At 49.0% G+C, this 15,390-nt stretch overlaps 4 protein-coding genes across 4 annotated transcripts; 2 read left to right on the top strand and 2 right to left on the bottom strand.

Annotated features, from left to right (window-relative positions):
* Positions 1–400: 400 nt before the first annotated feature.
* PENARI_c030G02947 (uncharacterized protein) lies at positions 401–1,212 on the bottom strand (the record flags this gene model as incomplete). Its single annotated transcript, XM_022636368.1, has 4 exons — positions 401–607; positions 679–804; positions 861–983; positions 1,036–1,212. The coding sequence occupies 4 exons, from the start codon at positions 1,210–1,212 to the stop codon at positions 401–403; spliced, it is 633 nt and encodes a 210-aa protein (XP_022483726.1).
* A 674-nt stretch (positions 1,213–1,886) lies between these two features.
* Positions 1,887–9,743, bottom strand: PENARI_c030G03843 (uncharacterized protein; the record flags this gene model as incomplete). Its single annotated transcript, XM_022636377.1, has 14 exons — positions 1,887–2,155; positions 2,213–2,573; positions 2,632–2,933; positions 2,987–3,137; positions 3,192–3,362; positions 3,420–4,551; positions 4,597–4,638; positions 4,692–6,907; positions 6,967–7,411; positions 7,459–8,283; positions 8,341–8,822; positions 8,868–9,096; positions 9,150–9,325; positions 9,381–9,743. 14 exons carry the CDS (start codon positions 9,741–9,743, stop codon positions 1,887–1,889), a joined length of 7,164 nt encoding a protein of 2,387 aa, XP_022483786.1.
* A 1,418-nt stretch (positions 9,744–11,161) lies between these two features.
* On the top strand, positions 11,162–13,163 carry PENARI_c030G06739 (alpha-amylase; the record flags this gene model as incomplete). The annotated part of the gene is made up of 9 exons (XM_022636398.1): positions 11,162–11,444; positions 11,501–11,604; positions 11,656–11,811; positions 11,860–11,968; positions 12,026–12,188; positions 12,236–12,401; positions 12,459–12,510; positions 12,570–13,098; positions 13,160–13,163. 9 exons carry the CDS (start codon positions 11,162–11,164, stop codon positions 13,161–13,163), a joined length of 1,566 nt encoding a protein of 521 aa, XP_022483755.1.
* Positions 13,164–14,095: 932 nt separating this feature from the next.
* On the top strand, positions 14,096–14,931 carry PENARI_c030G12238 (GPI anchored serine-threonine rich family protein; the record flags this gene model as incomplete). Its single annotated transcript, XM_022636436.1, has 3 exons — positions 14,096–14,355; positions 14,422–14,663; positions 14,744–14,931. 3 exons carry the CDS (start codon positions 14,096–14,098, stop codon positions 14,929–14,931), a joined length of 690 nt encoding a protein of 229 aa, XP_022483775.1.
* Between the last annotated feature and the right edge of the window lie 459 nt (positions 14,932–15,390).

Genomic DNA, 15,390 nt, shown 5'->3' with positions numbered 1-15,390 from the left:
GTTTTAGTGCTCACCCCATGCCGCTTTTTGCTCCCTGAGTAGAACTGAGCACGCCCCTGAGTCTTACACAAGCAATGAAATTGCTCCCTGAGCATCACCGGATCGTTATGTTAGCCAAATGACTCGCTCACTGAGCAGTCCGATCCCGTGGGGAGGGTCTGGGCTAGGTCTAGTGGCGATGCAGTGGTGTAAACAGACCCAGTCACGTGACATACACGTGACGTCACTGGCCCTGGCTCGTTACAATGCCTCCGCGATGGTAGGCAGTGGGCCTGACAGAAAGTTTACATTCAAAATTGGCCAAATCGGCAAGGGGTAGCCGCCTATCTGCCAGGTCTACCAGTGGCCATCCGCCCAACTATTAAACCAGGTGATATTCAAAGATAGACATAGTCTTAAATCACACGGAACCGCGCTTCATCCGTCGAGAGTGAAGGTAGCTGTTGCTGCGCGCTTGATGAGTAGCCTGATTACCATTGCTATAACCGAGATCAAATGCCCAGACAGCCTGGAAACAATGCGTATCCACCTGGGCTTTCTGGTTGTTGGCCTGGGCGTTGTACGAGCTGTTGGCTGGGAAAAGACCGATGATGTTGTAGAAGTAGGCCTTGTAAGGTGTGTCAGCATCTTATCGGCAATCTACTCAGGCCGTAGCAAAGAAGTAATTAAGAAACTCACGTCAACGGCACTCTGCAAGATGCGAATTTCAGAGGGGACTCTGTGCTTGGTTGTTTGGTTGATGGATTTCAGCTGGGCTGCGCTGCTCGACAAGGCGTCCATGAGCTCGAGGAGGGATTGTACGAACTAGCGTCATTAAGTATAAATGACTCTGATTGACTTATTTTTCGTCATCAACCTACATTTGAGTATCCCTCATAGACGTCCTGCTCCTCTGCCTGATCGGTAATGATCGGCGTGTTCGTCATAAATTTTACATCTGTTAGAACCACAGCGACCATCGTGTCTATCTCAGTGTAGATATCCTGAATTTTATTATGAGCTGGCATTCATGGAACTTAAAAACACCCCACTTACCGGAATTGGACCAGCGTCCGCAGTGGAATTGATTTCCAATACGAGTTCCTTAGCGGCGAATCCTTGCTGTGCTAGTTCATTGAGAGAGTTGGCAATTTCACGCGAGGTTGAAGCAGCGACCACCCAGTGCGTGCCAAGGCAGAGAGCCACGATGAACGAGAAAAAAATGTGATACATTGGATGAGAACGAGAGACTGGTAAATGCACGGCAAAAATCGAGTAAGAGAATGGAATAGGAGAATGGAATAGGAGAATGGAATAGGAGAATGGAATAGGAGAATGGAATAGGAGAATGGAATAAGAGAATGGAATAAGAGAATGTATGAGTGTTGTATTATCTTGAAAAGAGTGGCAAGAATAACAACTCGAGCAGATGCACCTGGCAAAGAAAATGAGGACCATCATGATAATATATACCTTGTTACCTATAAGAGGGCTCGGACTAATCAGTTCCCCTGACTAGGCCTAAAACGGAGTTACTAATTAGGCTAGACGCGGTTGCCCTAGTCCTATATTGGCGTAGACTGTACAGTCCCGTATTTTTAATTCTCGCGCAATCGGGACGTGCTCAATGAAGTCCAAACTAGGGAAACGGTGCCTATTCCGAATCACATGAACATGAACATTAAGTTTGGACACCTATGGAACTTGTAAACAAGTAGTCTTTTTATACACTATATACAAATCCAAAACATGGGCCGACCTTCACAAGGTTTATCGCGCGCCAGCAGATGCAACTCACTATAGTAAATTAATTCCTTCAATCACAATGCCTACGCCACACAATGTCAGTGGATGTAAAGCAGGAAAAAAAAAAGAAAAGAAAACGCTAGTCAAGGTTGGAACAGCGATCAGGGTTTCGCGAGTTGTTCCTTGCGATAGAAGAAGATGCAGAGCACGTTGATGGATATCATGAAGAGCAGGCAGACCCAGAAGTCTGCCTTTCCCAAGCCGGCTGCGACGCCAGCGGAGAAATCAGGGAAAACATCACCAGGGCCTAACTTATCCGGTGCTGTCGCGCGGGCGAGGATAGTCGCAATAGAACCGACCACCTGCGCGGCTAGAAGTGTGAAGGTGACATGGAATCGAGTCATTGTGTGGAGGAGGATCATTCCAAACCCTGTATTGGCGTGAATCAGTTTGTGTTACGTTTTATTCGCTGCAAGAGGAAACTTACCGACACCCTGAAGGGAATCCAAAACTCCTAGCCAGAGCCATAGTGCTCTACCAAGGATAGCTCCCGCTACCGGACCACCGGCCCAGGGGATGTACGTGGCTATGTTGGAAGTTGCCCACAGGATCTGGGCCCATCGAGGAGCACCAAGACCGACCGCAAAGATCGGGATGAACCAGGCGTGTCTCTTGGAAAAGACGTGAAAGACCCAGAGAGCTGCCGCCCAGATAACGATGAAAAAGAAGAGGACAAGGAGCACGATTTGCCACACTTGTGCATGCTTGCTGGACCAGAGATAGAGCCAGTTTCGTCCGTAAGGTGCCGACAGCCAGTAGTTTGATATGAACACCATGTAGAAAAACCACTGCAAAATACATCGTCAGAATCAAAATTAGCTTGAGGGAGAACTGGAAGAGACATACAAGAATTATGCGACGGCGGAAGAGCGATAGGTAGAATGTCGGCACTTGACCTGGTGCTTGTCTGTAATATGCAGGAAGTCCAAAGAAGACCAGGGCCCCCAACAGCCACAGAAGAGAGGCAAGTCCGAGTCCGATCCCGAGCAAAGCGCCTGGATTGGTCATGGCAAGGCTGAATTGTGTGCTGCCCTTTCGATTGAGAGCTGCCATCCAGCTACCCCAGTACCAAAGGAAACTGATGAACAACTGCTGACTGCCCTGGATGACGGTGGCTCTATAAATCCAAGACTTCAGAGGCGCTCCACCTGGACAAGAAAGTCAGATAACTTCCATACTACCTAAAAGGATAGTTGCATACCTTCATCTCCAAAGTTGAGGGCAAAGAAAATCGAGCCACTCGAAGATGCAAACGAATACAAGCCGATACCCACGTTTTGTAGCCATGCTCGAGTTGTGCTGTTGTGGATGGGACCGCCAAGACCGACAAACAGAAAGGCAAACCCGTATATCTGCGGGTAGTTAGCTTGCAACCTCGTAAGCCAGATAGAGGAACGTGAACGTACAAAGAAAGGAGTCGCCAACACATAGACTGAGGGGACTAGACGGAAGACCATCCACCATATGATCGAAGAAGCAAGATAGATGGATGCCAGAATGTATAGCTTTTCGGCCGTCTCTCCAATCTCACCGTTCAGGAGTGTGATCTGGTACGAGTTCAAGGCGAGAACTTGGCCCTGAAAGAATTCTGTCAACCTCTGTAATGAAAGTTTTTGTAAGGGGTTCCAACTCACAATAGCGAGGAAGATGGAGTACACAGGCCAATCACCCAGCTTCATCAACATGAAACGCTTCAAACCCGTGGGGGGAACATAATCATTCGGGAGAAGGAATTGTCCGGCATTTGAGTCTGCACCTAGGCCAGTAATTGGCGGGCTCTCTGATCGACTGGTTTCACGAACCTTGATGCGAAAGACAGAGGGAGCAGGAGACGGCAAGGGGGACTTGCCCAGTTTGACGTCGCGGTATCGATTGAACCAGTCTTTTTGGCTCTTCTCGAGATACTCTTCGATGCAGAGCTGGTCTTCGGAGTTCTTGCCATTCAGATTCGCAAGCTTTTTCTCAAACTTATCCGCATACTCGTTATTCGCATCCGTGAAAAATGGATCAACTTTCTGGAGGTTATAGTCTAGTTTCTCCTTTATTATACCATCAACGCTGACCAGACTCATCGTGGACGCTGTTGCGTCTCTTCGGCCCAGCAGATTGTCTTCTGGTCGTGAACCGAGAACTGGTGTGCTGGCACCAGATCGAGCAAAATAAAAAGTAGGTGTCCCAAGTGGCGATGGACGAACACTGCCGTCCTCTTGGATAGCCCCAGAAAAGGGCTCGACATCTTCTCCATCGCTTATCGCAGAGTAGACGATTCGCGAATCTGCGGGAGGGTTGAAGGACAAGGGTCTGCATCTTGGGTCGGTGTCAGAATCGGGCTCGTTGTCGGACATGCTTAGATTGGGAGACGAATTTGTCGGCGAGAGAACGTGGTCGAAACCTGGTCGAGGTACAGACAGTCTCGTATCAGACGTAATCGGCTTGCTTGGCGGGACAGACACGATGGAGCTGCGTGATCGGCTCTGTTCGCGGCTGTGGTTTGAACTCGACGAGACTTTGCGAATGCTTTCTGGGACAAGGGTGCTGCCATAGGAAATCCTCCATAAACTGCGATCGTGGCGCTTAGAGTACTTGGCGTGCTTTTCAATTGAGGTGGCTTGTAGGATTTCCAGATCCTCAACCCACTGTACTACGGGGAAGCGCTGCTTGCTGGATCGTGCACGCATGAGCGCTCGTGTCTCCTGGGACGATTTCAGAGCGTCGTTGATGGCCATCTTGAACTGTTGGATAAGATGTTTGGTTGTCATAGACTCGCTAGAATAGGTTAGTCTGAACATGTCGTGGGAGAAGGAAACTCACATTGTGAACCACCATCCTGGCATCTGCCCAAGGCCACCAACACTAAAGAAACATAGGTTAGTACTGGTGGTAGACTCAAGCCAGGTGAGTCTTACCGTGATCCCACGCCCAACGCTCCTTTCCGTCCGAATTCCACGGCCACCAGACCGAACGGTTCATCACGGGAAGGAATCAAGGCGAATTCAGCGCCACTGAAAATGAAGGGCGGTAGTGCAGTGAACTCTGGTTTGGAATAGACCCGCCCAGGGTAGAGCTCTACGAGTCGATTCAGTTTCAACGCGGCAAACCTTCCATGGAGATCAATGACTGGACCAATGCACATCAACTGGACCTTTGGGTGAGCGTCTAGAATGGAGGGGAAGATATCTGCAATCAGATCAACGCCCTTTTGCATGGACCAACGACCGACAAACACAAACAGCTGGGCCTCTGGGTCAACTTTGAGCCCTGCCCATTCTTGCGCTTGTCTCTTGAGTGTGGCACGACCGGCTTCAAACTCTGCGTCGATGATAACGTCTTCGAGATTGTTGTTTGCGTTGTGATCCCACTCGGCGATGTCAGATGGATCGGGGTTTGGCAGCGCTTCAATGTTCTTGAGACCCCAGAAAATAGGATATCTGGCGTACGATCTCTTGCCATATTTCTTGGAGACACCGACAGCGCCGAATCCGTTTTGGTGAATTTTCAGATAGTTGGCAGCTCCATGAAGAAGGTTAAACACTTCGCCGAATTGTACATACTTCTTCACCAATGCATGGTCAAGGTTATAGACACTGCAAACCTCCTGGCTTTCCTGTGGGGTTTTCATTGGCCAGAGACCTTGGAATTCAGCATTATGCAGAGACAGGCAGCATGGAATCGTGCGAGGTAGAAGATAGAGAGGGGCAGCGGCACCATGGTAATCATTGATGTGATAGAGGTCGATAGCCGGAAATCTCCTGATAGCTTCAGCAATACATTGATTCCAACTCGAATAAAATATAGCCGAATTCAGGTCATCCATGCGGGCAGGGTATGGCTCTGTTTTGGACTGAGCTCGGAACACAGGCGCGTCTAACAAGACGTACGTGATATTTTGCAGCCGATGATACTGGACATCCACTTGGTACTTATTCCCAAGAACGGTGATCACCATCGGCTCACGGGGATCATCCTTGGGGTAGTCAACGCCTCCAACACAAGGGACCACCCATATGAGATCCTGCTGGGTCAGATGTTTTCCCAACAGCTGGGCCATCACACCGAGCCCACCGATTTTGATCTTAATGTCCCAATCTTCAATATCGTATTCCATCGTCGCAATAAGCACGGTTCGTCGGCGGGTGTTTACCGTGGCACCGATGACGCCCCCACTCTCAGATGGGAACGGAACCAAATTAGTTAGACCAAGTCCGGGATTGGATTCCCTGTCATTCGATCGATGGGCCACCTTTTGAAAGACGCTCACCAGTGGAGCGAAGCTTGATCTTTTCTCGGTGACACCGATTTGGTTGAATTTGACCTGGGAAAATGCCTTCAGGTAAACATACACCGCACCGACAGCGGTGGCGACAGGCACAATCGCTAGCACGATAAAGATGGCCAGCTGAACCCACCTGGATCCTGTGGGCGTAGCGTAGACCTTAAGATTGCCGTCACCCACCGACAGCTTGAAAGAAAGATAGGGCGAAGGGGGTGGGATGGTGACGTTGAATACATTGCTCAACAGCGTAACTGGAGGGACTTGATCCAGGACGTTGTCTCCATCGATGTCTCCAAATACCTGTGTTTGATCAGGCAGGCCGTCTTCGTTTAATCCCCAGGCGTTGAAGGCAACCTGCATCGGCCATTCGCCCATGAGGTGGATTTCCCATTGGCCAGTGGTGTTGCTAAGAGCCATTTTGTTGGAATAGCCAGCGTCATATCCGAACTGGTTGAACTCGCCTTCGATGAAGAGGTTTGGGAAACGACGTGGGGGCTTGTCTGCCCATTGCGTGTCTCCATGCTGCCAATGAGCACTACTTCCGGTCAACTTGCTCCAGTATTGGGCAAGAATGTGTTCTCCTTCCCAGGCCTGCTTCGCAGTGCCGCTCCAGTTTTTGCCAGGGATCGACGTGTTGAAGCCGGTGTATGTCATCCAGGCACTGAATGTAGCTCCAAAATCCAGCGAGTATCGCCACATGTCTGCACCAGGGGCCTGTGGCGTTACTGATAGGGGCTCAGTCTCAGACGACGGGTTGTTGAACAGTAGCGTTCTGCTGTAGTTGGCCAACTGTGGCCAGACCATCGGATTGTTTATTTGTCCGATACGGAAAAGAAAGTGGTCGACAGACTGCCCGACCCAATTAGTATTGTGACTTTCTCGACCTTTATCGCGAGGAATATACTCACACCTGTGGATTGATTTCCATCTGCTGTAGTCACGTTGCTAAGTGTGACTCTGTGAACCCCTGGAAAGACATTGCCCAAATCTACCTCGTAGCTGAAAACGCTAGTGAGTGCCCCCGGCCATGTCACAACATCAGTCTCTTCAATGGATTTACAAGAGACCGACGTCGTGTCAAGCTGCGGGCTCTCGTTGCCAAGAGCTTTGGACGTGATCGTCAGCGAGTTGGTGATATCCCTGCAATCCATCTCCTGAGAGAATTCGAAGCCAATTCGTACCGTCTCCCCACTTGTTCCCTCGGGCACAAGTCGAGCGTCATGCCCTGGGAAGAAGCGTGTTATATATGGGGAAGGCTGCACAAATTTATCCTTCGGAACAAAGGCTTTGAAACCCCAGGCCGGCATAGTAAGGTTGGGATAACACCCGTTGGGAACGTCAGACCCTTCAAATCTACTGATTGTCAGTAACAGGAATCAATTGCAGAACAGTAATCATACCTAAGCGTAATAGAGCTGTTGGCCAGGGTCAATTCCTCGAACGGTGGAAAAAGGTTTTTGACCGTTGTTCCCATGGGAAATGGCGAGATCAAAGCGTCCTTACTGCTGCAGTTGAACTGGTGTTCGACTGTTTTGTTGTCATTAGAATACAACAGCCAGACGCTCTGATTCCCCTGGCCCTGGCCATCGAAATTCTGCGCATCCACAAAGCGTGATCTTATGACACTCCACATCCCAGTCTCAGTCGATGTCCCATTACTGCCTGGTAAGTAGATGTCGAATGTCTGATTTGACAATTGTTGCAGGAACCAGCCATCATTCAGAGCGGGATAGTTTTGACGCATCTCAAACATCATCTTGATGAGGCCTCGCACTGGGTGAGAAGGATCGCGGTGATCGAGACTGACGGAATCATCTTCACATCCGGTCAGGGAGCGGTCGAGCGGGAAATCAACGTATTTCGATGACCCCAGCTTGTAGCATCCGTGCAGCTGCCATGCCTGAGCAGATGTCATGGGTCCACGACCGAAGACATAGTTGTCAGCCTGGTTGTCCAGTACGTAGAATTCCTGTTCCTCGCCCCAGGAGAGAATGGGGATTCCAGGCATGAGCAACGAAGCGATGTACAGACCCAAATTCTGCTTTTGGGTCCCGTTTTTGATCCCTGGCCACCTGAAGACATCCTGATTTGTGACACCAAACAGGTGACGAGGATCGAACTTACCGGTGTTCGTGTTGACCATATCGTTGGTCTCCACAAGATCATTCCAGGTCTCCACAAAGTTGACTGGCGGGTCGCCTTCGGCAGTGTAGGTACCGTCTAGACTGAAGGGGACGATGTTAGCTTGAGTAAACTGAAAGTGCCAAGGGGGAGAAACTAACCCTAGAAACCGGCTCAGACCACGATATAACGTGTAGTGGAACGCCGCCCCGTCCAACGCGGACCTCTCCGCGGGTCTCAAGAACAGATCCTCATCTGACTTGTCTGTCTTGTTCGTCATCATAAACGCTTCCGTCATATTGGATTTGGTTTGATTTGTCTGTTGGCCGCGACCGATATAAAGCGAGCCAAAAGAGTTTCCCGCCACAATCTCTCCGGGAATGTAGAAGTTTTCCTTTCCCACCTGCTTGGCGCAATCCCGCATATACTCGGACCATTCTCCAAGAGAGTCAAGGGTAACTTGTAGAGCCTTGTCAACGCGGTATCCGTCTATATCAAGCATGGTAATGGTTAGACACGAAAAGTGTTTGATCTTGGCCAGCACGTCCGGCCGCCATCCGCGTAGACGATCCTGCACAAATGCGAATTTGGATATCTGCCCTTCCCATTCGGTGTAGTTTCCAAAGGCGGCAACTTCTCCATACTGTAGAGGTCAGTCAAGCTCAATATCGAAAGAGATGAATGTTACCTGATCAAATTCACTATTCCGACATGAAGAACCAAGGGTTGTGGTGGTCAAACCGGTCCCGTCATCATCCCAGAACCGAGGATACTCCCAAGGACATTCACTCTCAACTTCATTTCCAGGCTGAAAGTCCCAGTATCGACGGTCGTACTTCCATACATAGTCGTACTCGTTGGGATTGATCGGCGCGGACTTGTTCAAGAAACCCTGAAAACCGATAAGATCGCCCATTCTATCCACAATCAGCAAACGACATCGGAGGTTGCGCAGATGGATCTCACATACGTTGCAAAGGTATTATCAAAAAGAACATACATCCCCCGACGATGGGCCTCAGATATCATTGTGCGCCAGTCCTCGATCGTACCAAAGTGATGGTCCAGCAGAGTCAGGTCAAGCGGAGAGTATCCATCCGAAGCCCAGGGGAAGTTGATATACGGTGTTCCAGCGAGATAAACGCCCTGGATACGGTCAGTATATTCTTCACATCCAATCTTCCTAAAGCAACCGACGCACCTTGATCCCCATCCCCTGAAGATAATCAAACGTATCAACCAACCCAAGAACGTCGCCGCCATGGCGGAACTCGTTGGAGGTCAAGATATGTTCCCACTGTGTGCCATTTGCATTATCATTACTCGGATCACCATTTACAAATTTGTCGAGGAATATCGTGTAAAAGGGGAACCGCCAGTTCTCTGGCGAGGGGTTGTATGTGTGACCATCCCACTGACCCGAGTAGTCGAGGGGGTGTGTCGCCGTCTGATTTTGATTGAGATTCCAGTTTGCTTCCTCTGGAAGATATGGCAAGGATTGTGCAAAGCGTATAGATATTGCAACAATGGCAAGGTAACGCGTGATGGAAGTGAGCAACTTCATTCCGCACAGTAAATGCCACGATGGTGGCTTTCACAGAACAAGCTGTTCGAGCCTCGACTGCAAAAAGACAACCACAGAGTGCATACCAGGAAGAAAGGGGTAACTCTTAGAAGCAGAGACACTGAACGATTCATACAGCCCAGATGCGCAAGAGAAGCGTGTGAAAGATAATGAATACGTGGGGGCTGCCTAGGCCAATGCAATAATTGATTCTGAGCGCGAGAATACCAATCACTGTTTTGTAAATCAGCATAGACGCAGGCATCAGGCGAACCGCTGGAGACCCGAGCCAACCTCGCTGTACAGCCTCAAGCCACAGCAAAGCATCTCCATACTCACGCTAAGCGATTGAGCGGTTCTAAATTTGGATGATGGATCTCAAGCTGACATACACCGTAGTTGGTGCGCGCATTGCTCGGGCATCTAGACCAGGTTCCAGGCCCAAGCCGGATCATGTCTCATACAAATGGAGACAATTTGGCATGCATCGGTGTAGAACCTTCGGATATACAAGTGTCCCAAGGCGAGCCGTGCCTGAAGGAAACATCGATCATAAAATGTAAATTATGCCAGATAGGGTATCCAGCCTCATAGAAAATAGGACACGTCATACCTGATACAGGACAGACCTATGAGAAAGGGTGGGAGGTGGATATGATGATGATAAGGGTGCAGCTCGTAGTTGCATATCGATACTGTCTCGTATTGCTTTTTGCTTTTGTTCACGGCCACTCCGTCCCTACTGCTAGGGCTGTGGCAAGGCGTAGTTGATAGTCGGCTATTGATGCACTTTGTGCTTGACTTGGCTTGGTCGAACCTGCCAATGGTTTGCTGCCAAACCCGTTAAAGGCCAAAGGATAGGCCGAACTTCTCCTTATCTGACCCCACTGATGCTTTCTAGACCACATAGACCAAAGCCCAGCTGTCATATTTGGATCCCCACGTGTACTTGATCACGGAATCTAGTCGTGGAAAAGAAATTGCAATATCACGCAAGGGTTGTTGCAACTGTCCAAGAGATCGGGCCAGATTGCGATCAACCATGCGGCTCTTCGACTCCGAGGCCAGCACACCAAAGTAACATGGGCAATGATCGTCAACTAGGCTAGCAGAGCCCCAAGACGAGTCACTCGCGAACCCACCAGGATCTGCCCGTCTGCCGTCGGAAGCCATCAGTGCGCTCGATTGGGACGAGTCGTTCGAGTCGGGCTGCCGATCGGGCCGACAGAATACATGACAGATCATTATATGTAATATATGTATTACACGTACGGTACGATACACATCTGTACCTCACCGTAAATCATTTTCATCCAGCATATATGGCATTGTCAATTAATTTAAGTAGCCTTTTCATTGTCTCTGATTTCATCCGTCATTTGATCCTCCTTCGACCGGTCATGCAAACGCCACCGACAATGTGTTGGTGGAAGGTTTTGGTGGTTGCTGCCATTGGGACAGTACATGCGGCTTCCCGAGACCAATGGCTCGGTCGGTCAGTCTACCAAGTGGTCACCGATCGCTTCGCTCGATCGGATAACTCAACCACCGCTTCTTGTGATGCAGGACTAGGAGAGTATTGTGGTGGGAATTTACAGGGCATCATAAATAAGCTGGATTATATTCAAGAACTCGGGTTCGATGCAGTTTGGATCTCTCCAGTGCAAAGCCAGGAGTCAACTCGCACGGCGGATCTCTCAGGTATGGTCAACTTGACTGTCAGTGGATATAGAGAACTAACGATTGATGGATGATAGCATACCATGGGTATTGGCCAAATGACCTGTATTCCGTCAACTCCCATTTTGGCACTTCCGATGACCTCCAAGCGTTATCCGCAGCGTTGCATGCGCGCGGCATGGTGAGTCGCCGGCTGCCATATCTACTCACGAAAACTGACATGAAAAAATAGTACTTGATGCTGGACATTGTCGTTGGTGACATGGCCTGGGCTGGAAATGCCTCCACTATCGACTACAGCACGTTCAATCCATTCAATGATCAGAAGTATTTCCACGACTACAAGCTACTCTCTGAGGACCCCGCAAATGACACCTGTGTTCTGGATGTAAGTCTGTTATCGTGTGTTACGAGAGCAATGCTAAGCCTTCATCAGTGCTGGATGGGAGACAACACCATATCGCTTCCAGATCTGCGAAACGAGGATCAGGAAGTCCAGCAGATTCTGGGCAACTGGGTTTCGCAGTTGGTTTCGAACTACTCAAGTATGTCTATGCGTTTCTTATCTCTTCAACGGATTTAATAACAATTATCTTTTGTAGTTGATGGCTTGCGAATCGACAGTGTCTTGAACATCCCCCCCGTCTTCTTCTCCAATTTCAGCAAGTCAGCGGGCGTTTTCACTATGGGCGAAGGAGCCACAAGAGACGCATCCGGTTACTGTTCTCTGCAACCCAGTCTAAGCGGACTTTTAAATTATCCGTTGTGAGTAGCTCATCAAAATGAACAGAGGGCTTGTTGACACTTTTTAGATATTATATCCTCTCAGAGGCCTTCAACACGACCAATGGAGACCTGAACAGGATCGTACAGTCTATCGACCACATCAGGACACATTGCGAGGATGTACTCCCCTTGGGAACTTTCACATCGAATCAGGATGTCCCTCGCTTCGGCTCGTATACTTCAGACATCTCGGTAAGTTGAGTGCATTGAGTTTTTGTCAGCACGTATTGACTTTGTCACTCCTGATAGCTGGCCCGCAACATTCTCACAATCAGCATGCTCGCTGACGGTATCCCCATCCGTATGCTGCGCCCTCACAAATGGAAAAGAAAGCCAAAGATACTAATAAAAACAATACAGTCTACTACGGGGAAGAACAGCACCTGTCAGGTGGGTTCAACCCTGTCAACCGGGAGGCCCTATGGCTTACCAAATACTCAATGAACTCGACCTCCCTACCTTTGCTAGTCCAGTCTTTGAATCGCATTCGATCATATGCGAGCGGCGACGGAGAAAAGTCCACGGTCGCCCCGAAGTCAGGGAGCAACTATCTATCGTACCTCTCATTGCCAATCTACAACTCAACAAACATCTTGGCCATGCGCAAGGGGTTTACCGGTAACCAGGTTGTGAGCGTGGTGTCCAACCTGGGAGCCAAGCCAGCCACCAAAACCACCACCCAAATCACGCTTGGCTCCGATGGCACAGGATTTTCATCCGGAGAAAATGTAACCGAGCTCTTATCTTGCAAAACATTTGTGGCTGATTCAAGCGGAAATATCAATGTGGACCTCAGCTCGGATGGAGGGCCGCGGGTGTACTATCCTACTGAAAGCCTGAACCGAAGCACTAATATTTGTGGAAATCACACCCAAACATCGACAGTCTCGTCAGCAAGTCCAAACACTTCCACCGGCGCTGGGATTTCTTTATTCGGTTTGTCGTGTGAGATAAGGACATTGATAGTCACGGCTGCATTGACCACGTCCTACATTTCCATTTAATTCTCTAGACCGCCATGTTTCCTGTACTCCGAATTAGTGTTCGATTTTATTTGTTGACGTTCTTTTCGATGCTTTCTGCAGTGGTTTTACTATAGACGAGATATTCCGTACATTTAATTATATTGCTTTCATATTACATCTCGTGAATTACAACGGAAAATAGGAGATATGTTGAGTCACTAGAGACTCTGTACTTGGAGCAGAATTCCGACAGTCGTTTTTGACTATTGGGCACAACGCAGTATGGCGGCATACAGACCTAGCTCATGTGGTGAATGTTACCAGTCATGACCGGTATTCATTCACGGCTGTAAGTAACAATACAATATAACGACAATAGCTTTCTTAGAAAATTATGATAACCTCGATTTTCGGGCCCTGTCGGTGTACTTCGTATTTACTGCACTTCTCAACGCTAGCCTAGCGCTGACATGATTGTAGCCATTATTTAGAAGTTAATTCTTTATCAGCAGGGACCACAGGTCACAATGCGTTTTGGAACTTGATTGGAAAGATAAGGTGCAATGCTCACTTTGATGGACCCAACACTGCAGGGCGGGTCGCTCATGCAGAGGTGATCCTAGCAGTGCCCGTTCGTTGTTACCCTACGTGGACACCGGAATGACCCCTGAATTCCTTTCAGTCTCTCCACAAGAGGCTCAGCTCACGTTAGAGATCATATTCTGCTTCTGCGCAAGGCTTAGACTATCTCGTATTCTCAATGCGCTCGGCTTCAGCCGAAAGATACTGATTTCTGTATATAGATCTTTCAACAATCTAGTTCCCAGTCTATCGACCAAATATATATAGTCTTTTCCTGGGAAATAGTGGGACATTCCCCCAGCACACTCTCTAGTAATTCCATAATTCCATTCAATCAAAATGCGTTACTCATTCACCATCACCGCCCTGAGCCTCCTCTCATCGGCTTTTGCAATCACCGTCACCACTCCGTCATCAAACACGGCGTGGGATTTCTCCACTGCCAAAACTATCAAATTTACTAGCGATTCTAGTGATCCTTCAGTAATCAGCATCATCCTTCGAAGTAAGGATGGCTCCTTCCAGACAAAATTGGCGGATAACGTCAAGACGTCTGACGGCGAATACACGACCCAGCCTAACCCTAGCATTTCCAACGGGTATGTAGAAGATAGAGTTGGGTGAATAGAAAAGAACAACACTAATACCACTCTGTCATGGCTTAGAAATGACTACGAGATCCAGATAATTGATTCTGCCGGCCAGCTCGCCGTCAGTGACATTTTTACTGTCGAGAAGGGCGCTTCGGACGATGGTACTACAACTTCCTCTTCTTCCACCTCCTCTTCTTCCACCACCACCACCTCCTCCTCCACTTCTTCTTCCGCGACATCCAGTGCGACCACTTCTACATCGGTCACCTCCACCCTTACATCCTCGGCGTCTTCAACACCCACATCGTCGACTAGTCCTTTGTCTTCCTCAGGCATGATGCAACTCCGCACAATGTTACAAGGCGATTATACTAATACACCTTTTTTATCGCAGGCTCCACCACTTCCTCCTCCTCTTCTACCTCTTCTTCCACGACCACGTCTTCCACCTCTTCCGACAATTCATCCACCAGTGCCTCCGCCTCCCCTCTGCACTCGACTGGTGCTGCGTCGTCTCAGTTGAGCGCTCCCAAGGGAGCCATGGCTCTGCTCGGTGCTGCTTTCGCGCTCTTCTACGTCTAGATCATGTCCATCAGGCAGTATTGTGCCTGAAGCGTGTATACAATCGCCTTTCGAAATAAGTAGAATCAAGGAAAATATGCTCATTACTCTTTTGAATTCTCTTATTTTTGAAAGCTTGTGTCGGGGTGGAGCGAAAGCGTATAGACTAGTACGACACTGATTTTGAGAGCGTTATATCTATATGCTAAATCGAGTTGAGCGATCCTGCTAGTTCACAGAGGCTCGTTGTATGGCCCGGAGGGACGCTTACGTCCAAATTGTATACAAAAATAGACGACACCTTACCTAGCTTACTCAGCTCTGTGAGCTCCACCTCGTAGGTCATGTGTCTCGGTGCTCCGGCGACTGCGGCATACCGCAGGACATGCCGAACTCATGAAGTATATACCGTACCAACAACTATGGATTGGAAACATGGTCAGATTGCAGCAAAAAGGACTTGATCTATGATTGATATCC

This window comes from Penicillium arizonense, assembly GCF_001773325.1.
Source record: "Penicillium arizonense strain CBS 141311 chromosome Unknown PENARI_contig030, whole genome shotgun sequence".
In the NCBI taxonomy this organism is placed as follows: Eukaryota; Fungi; Ascomycota; class Eurotiomycetes; order Eurotiales; family Aspergillaceae; genus Penicillium; species Penicillium arizonense.
Note: the sequence above shows the minus strand (reverse complement) of the source record. Positions and strands in the feature narration are given on the sequence as shown.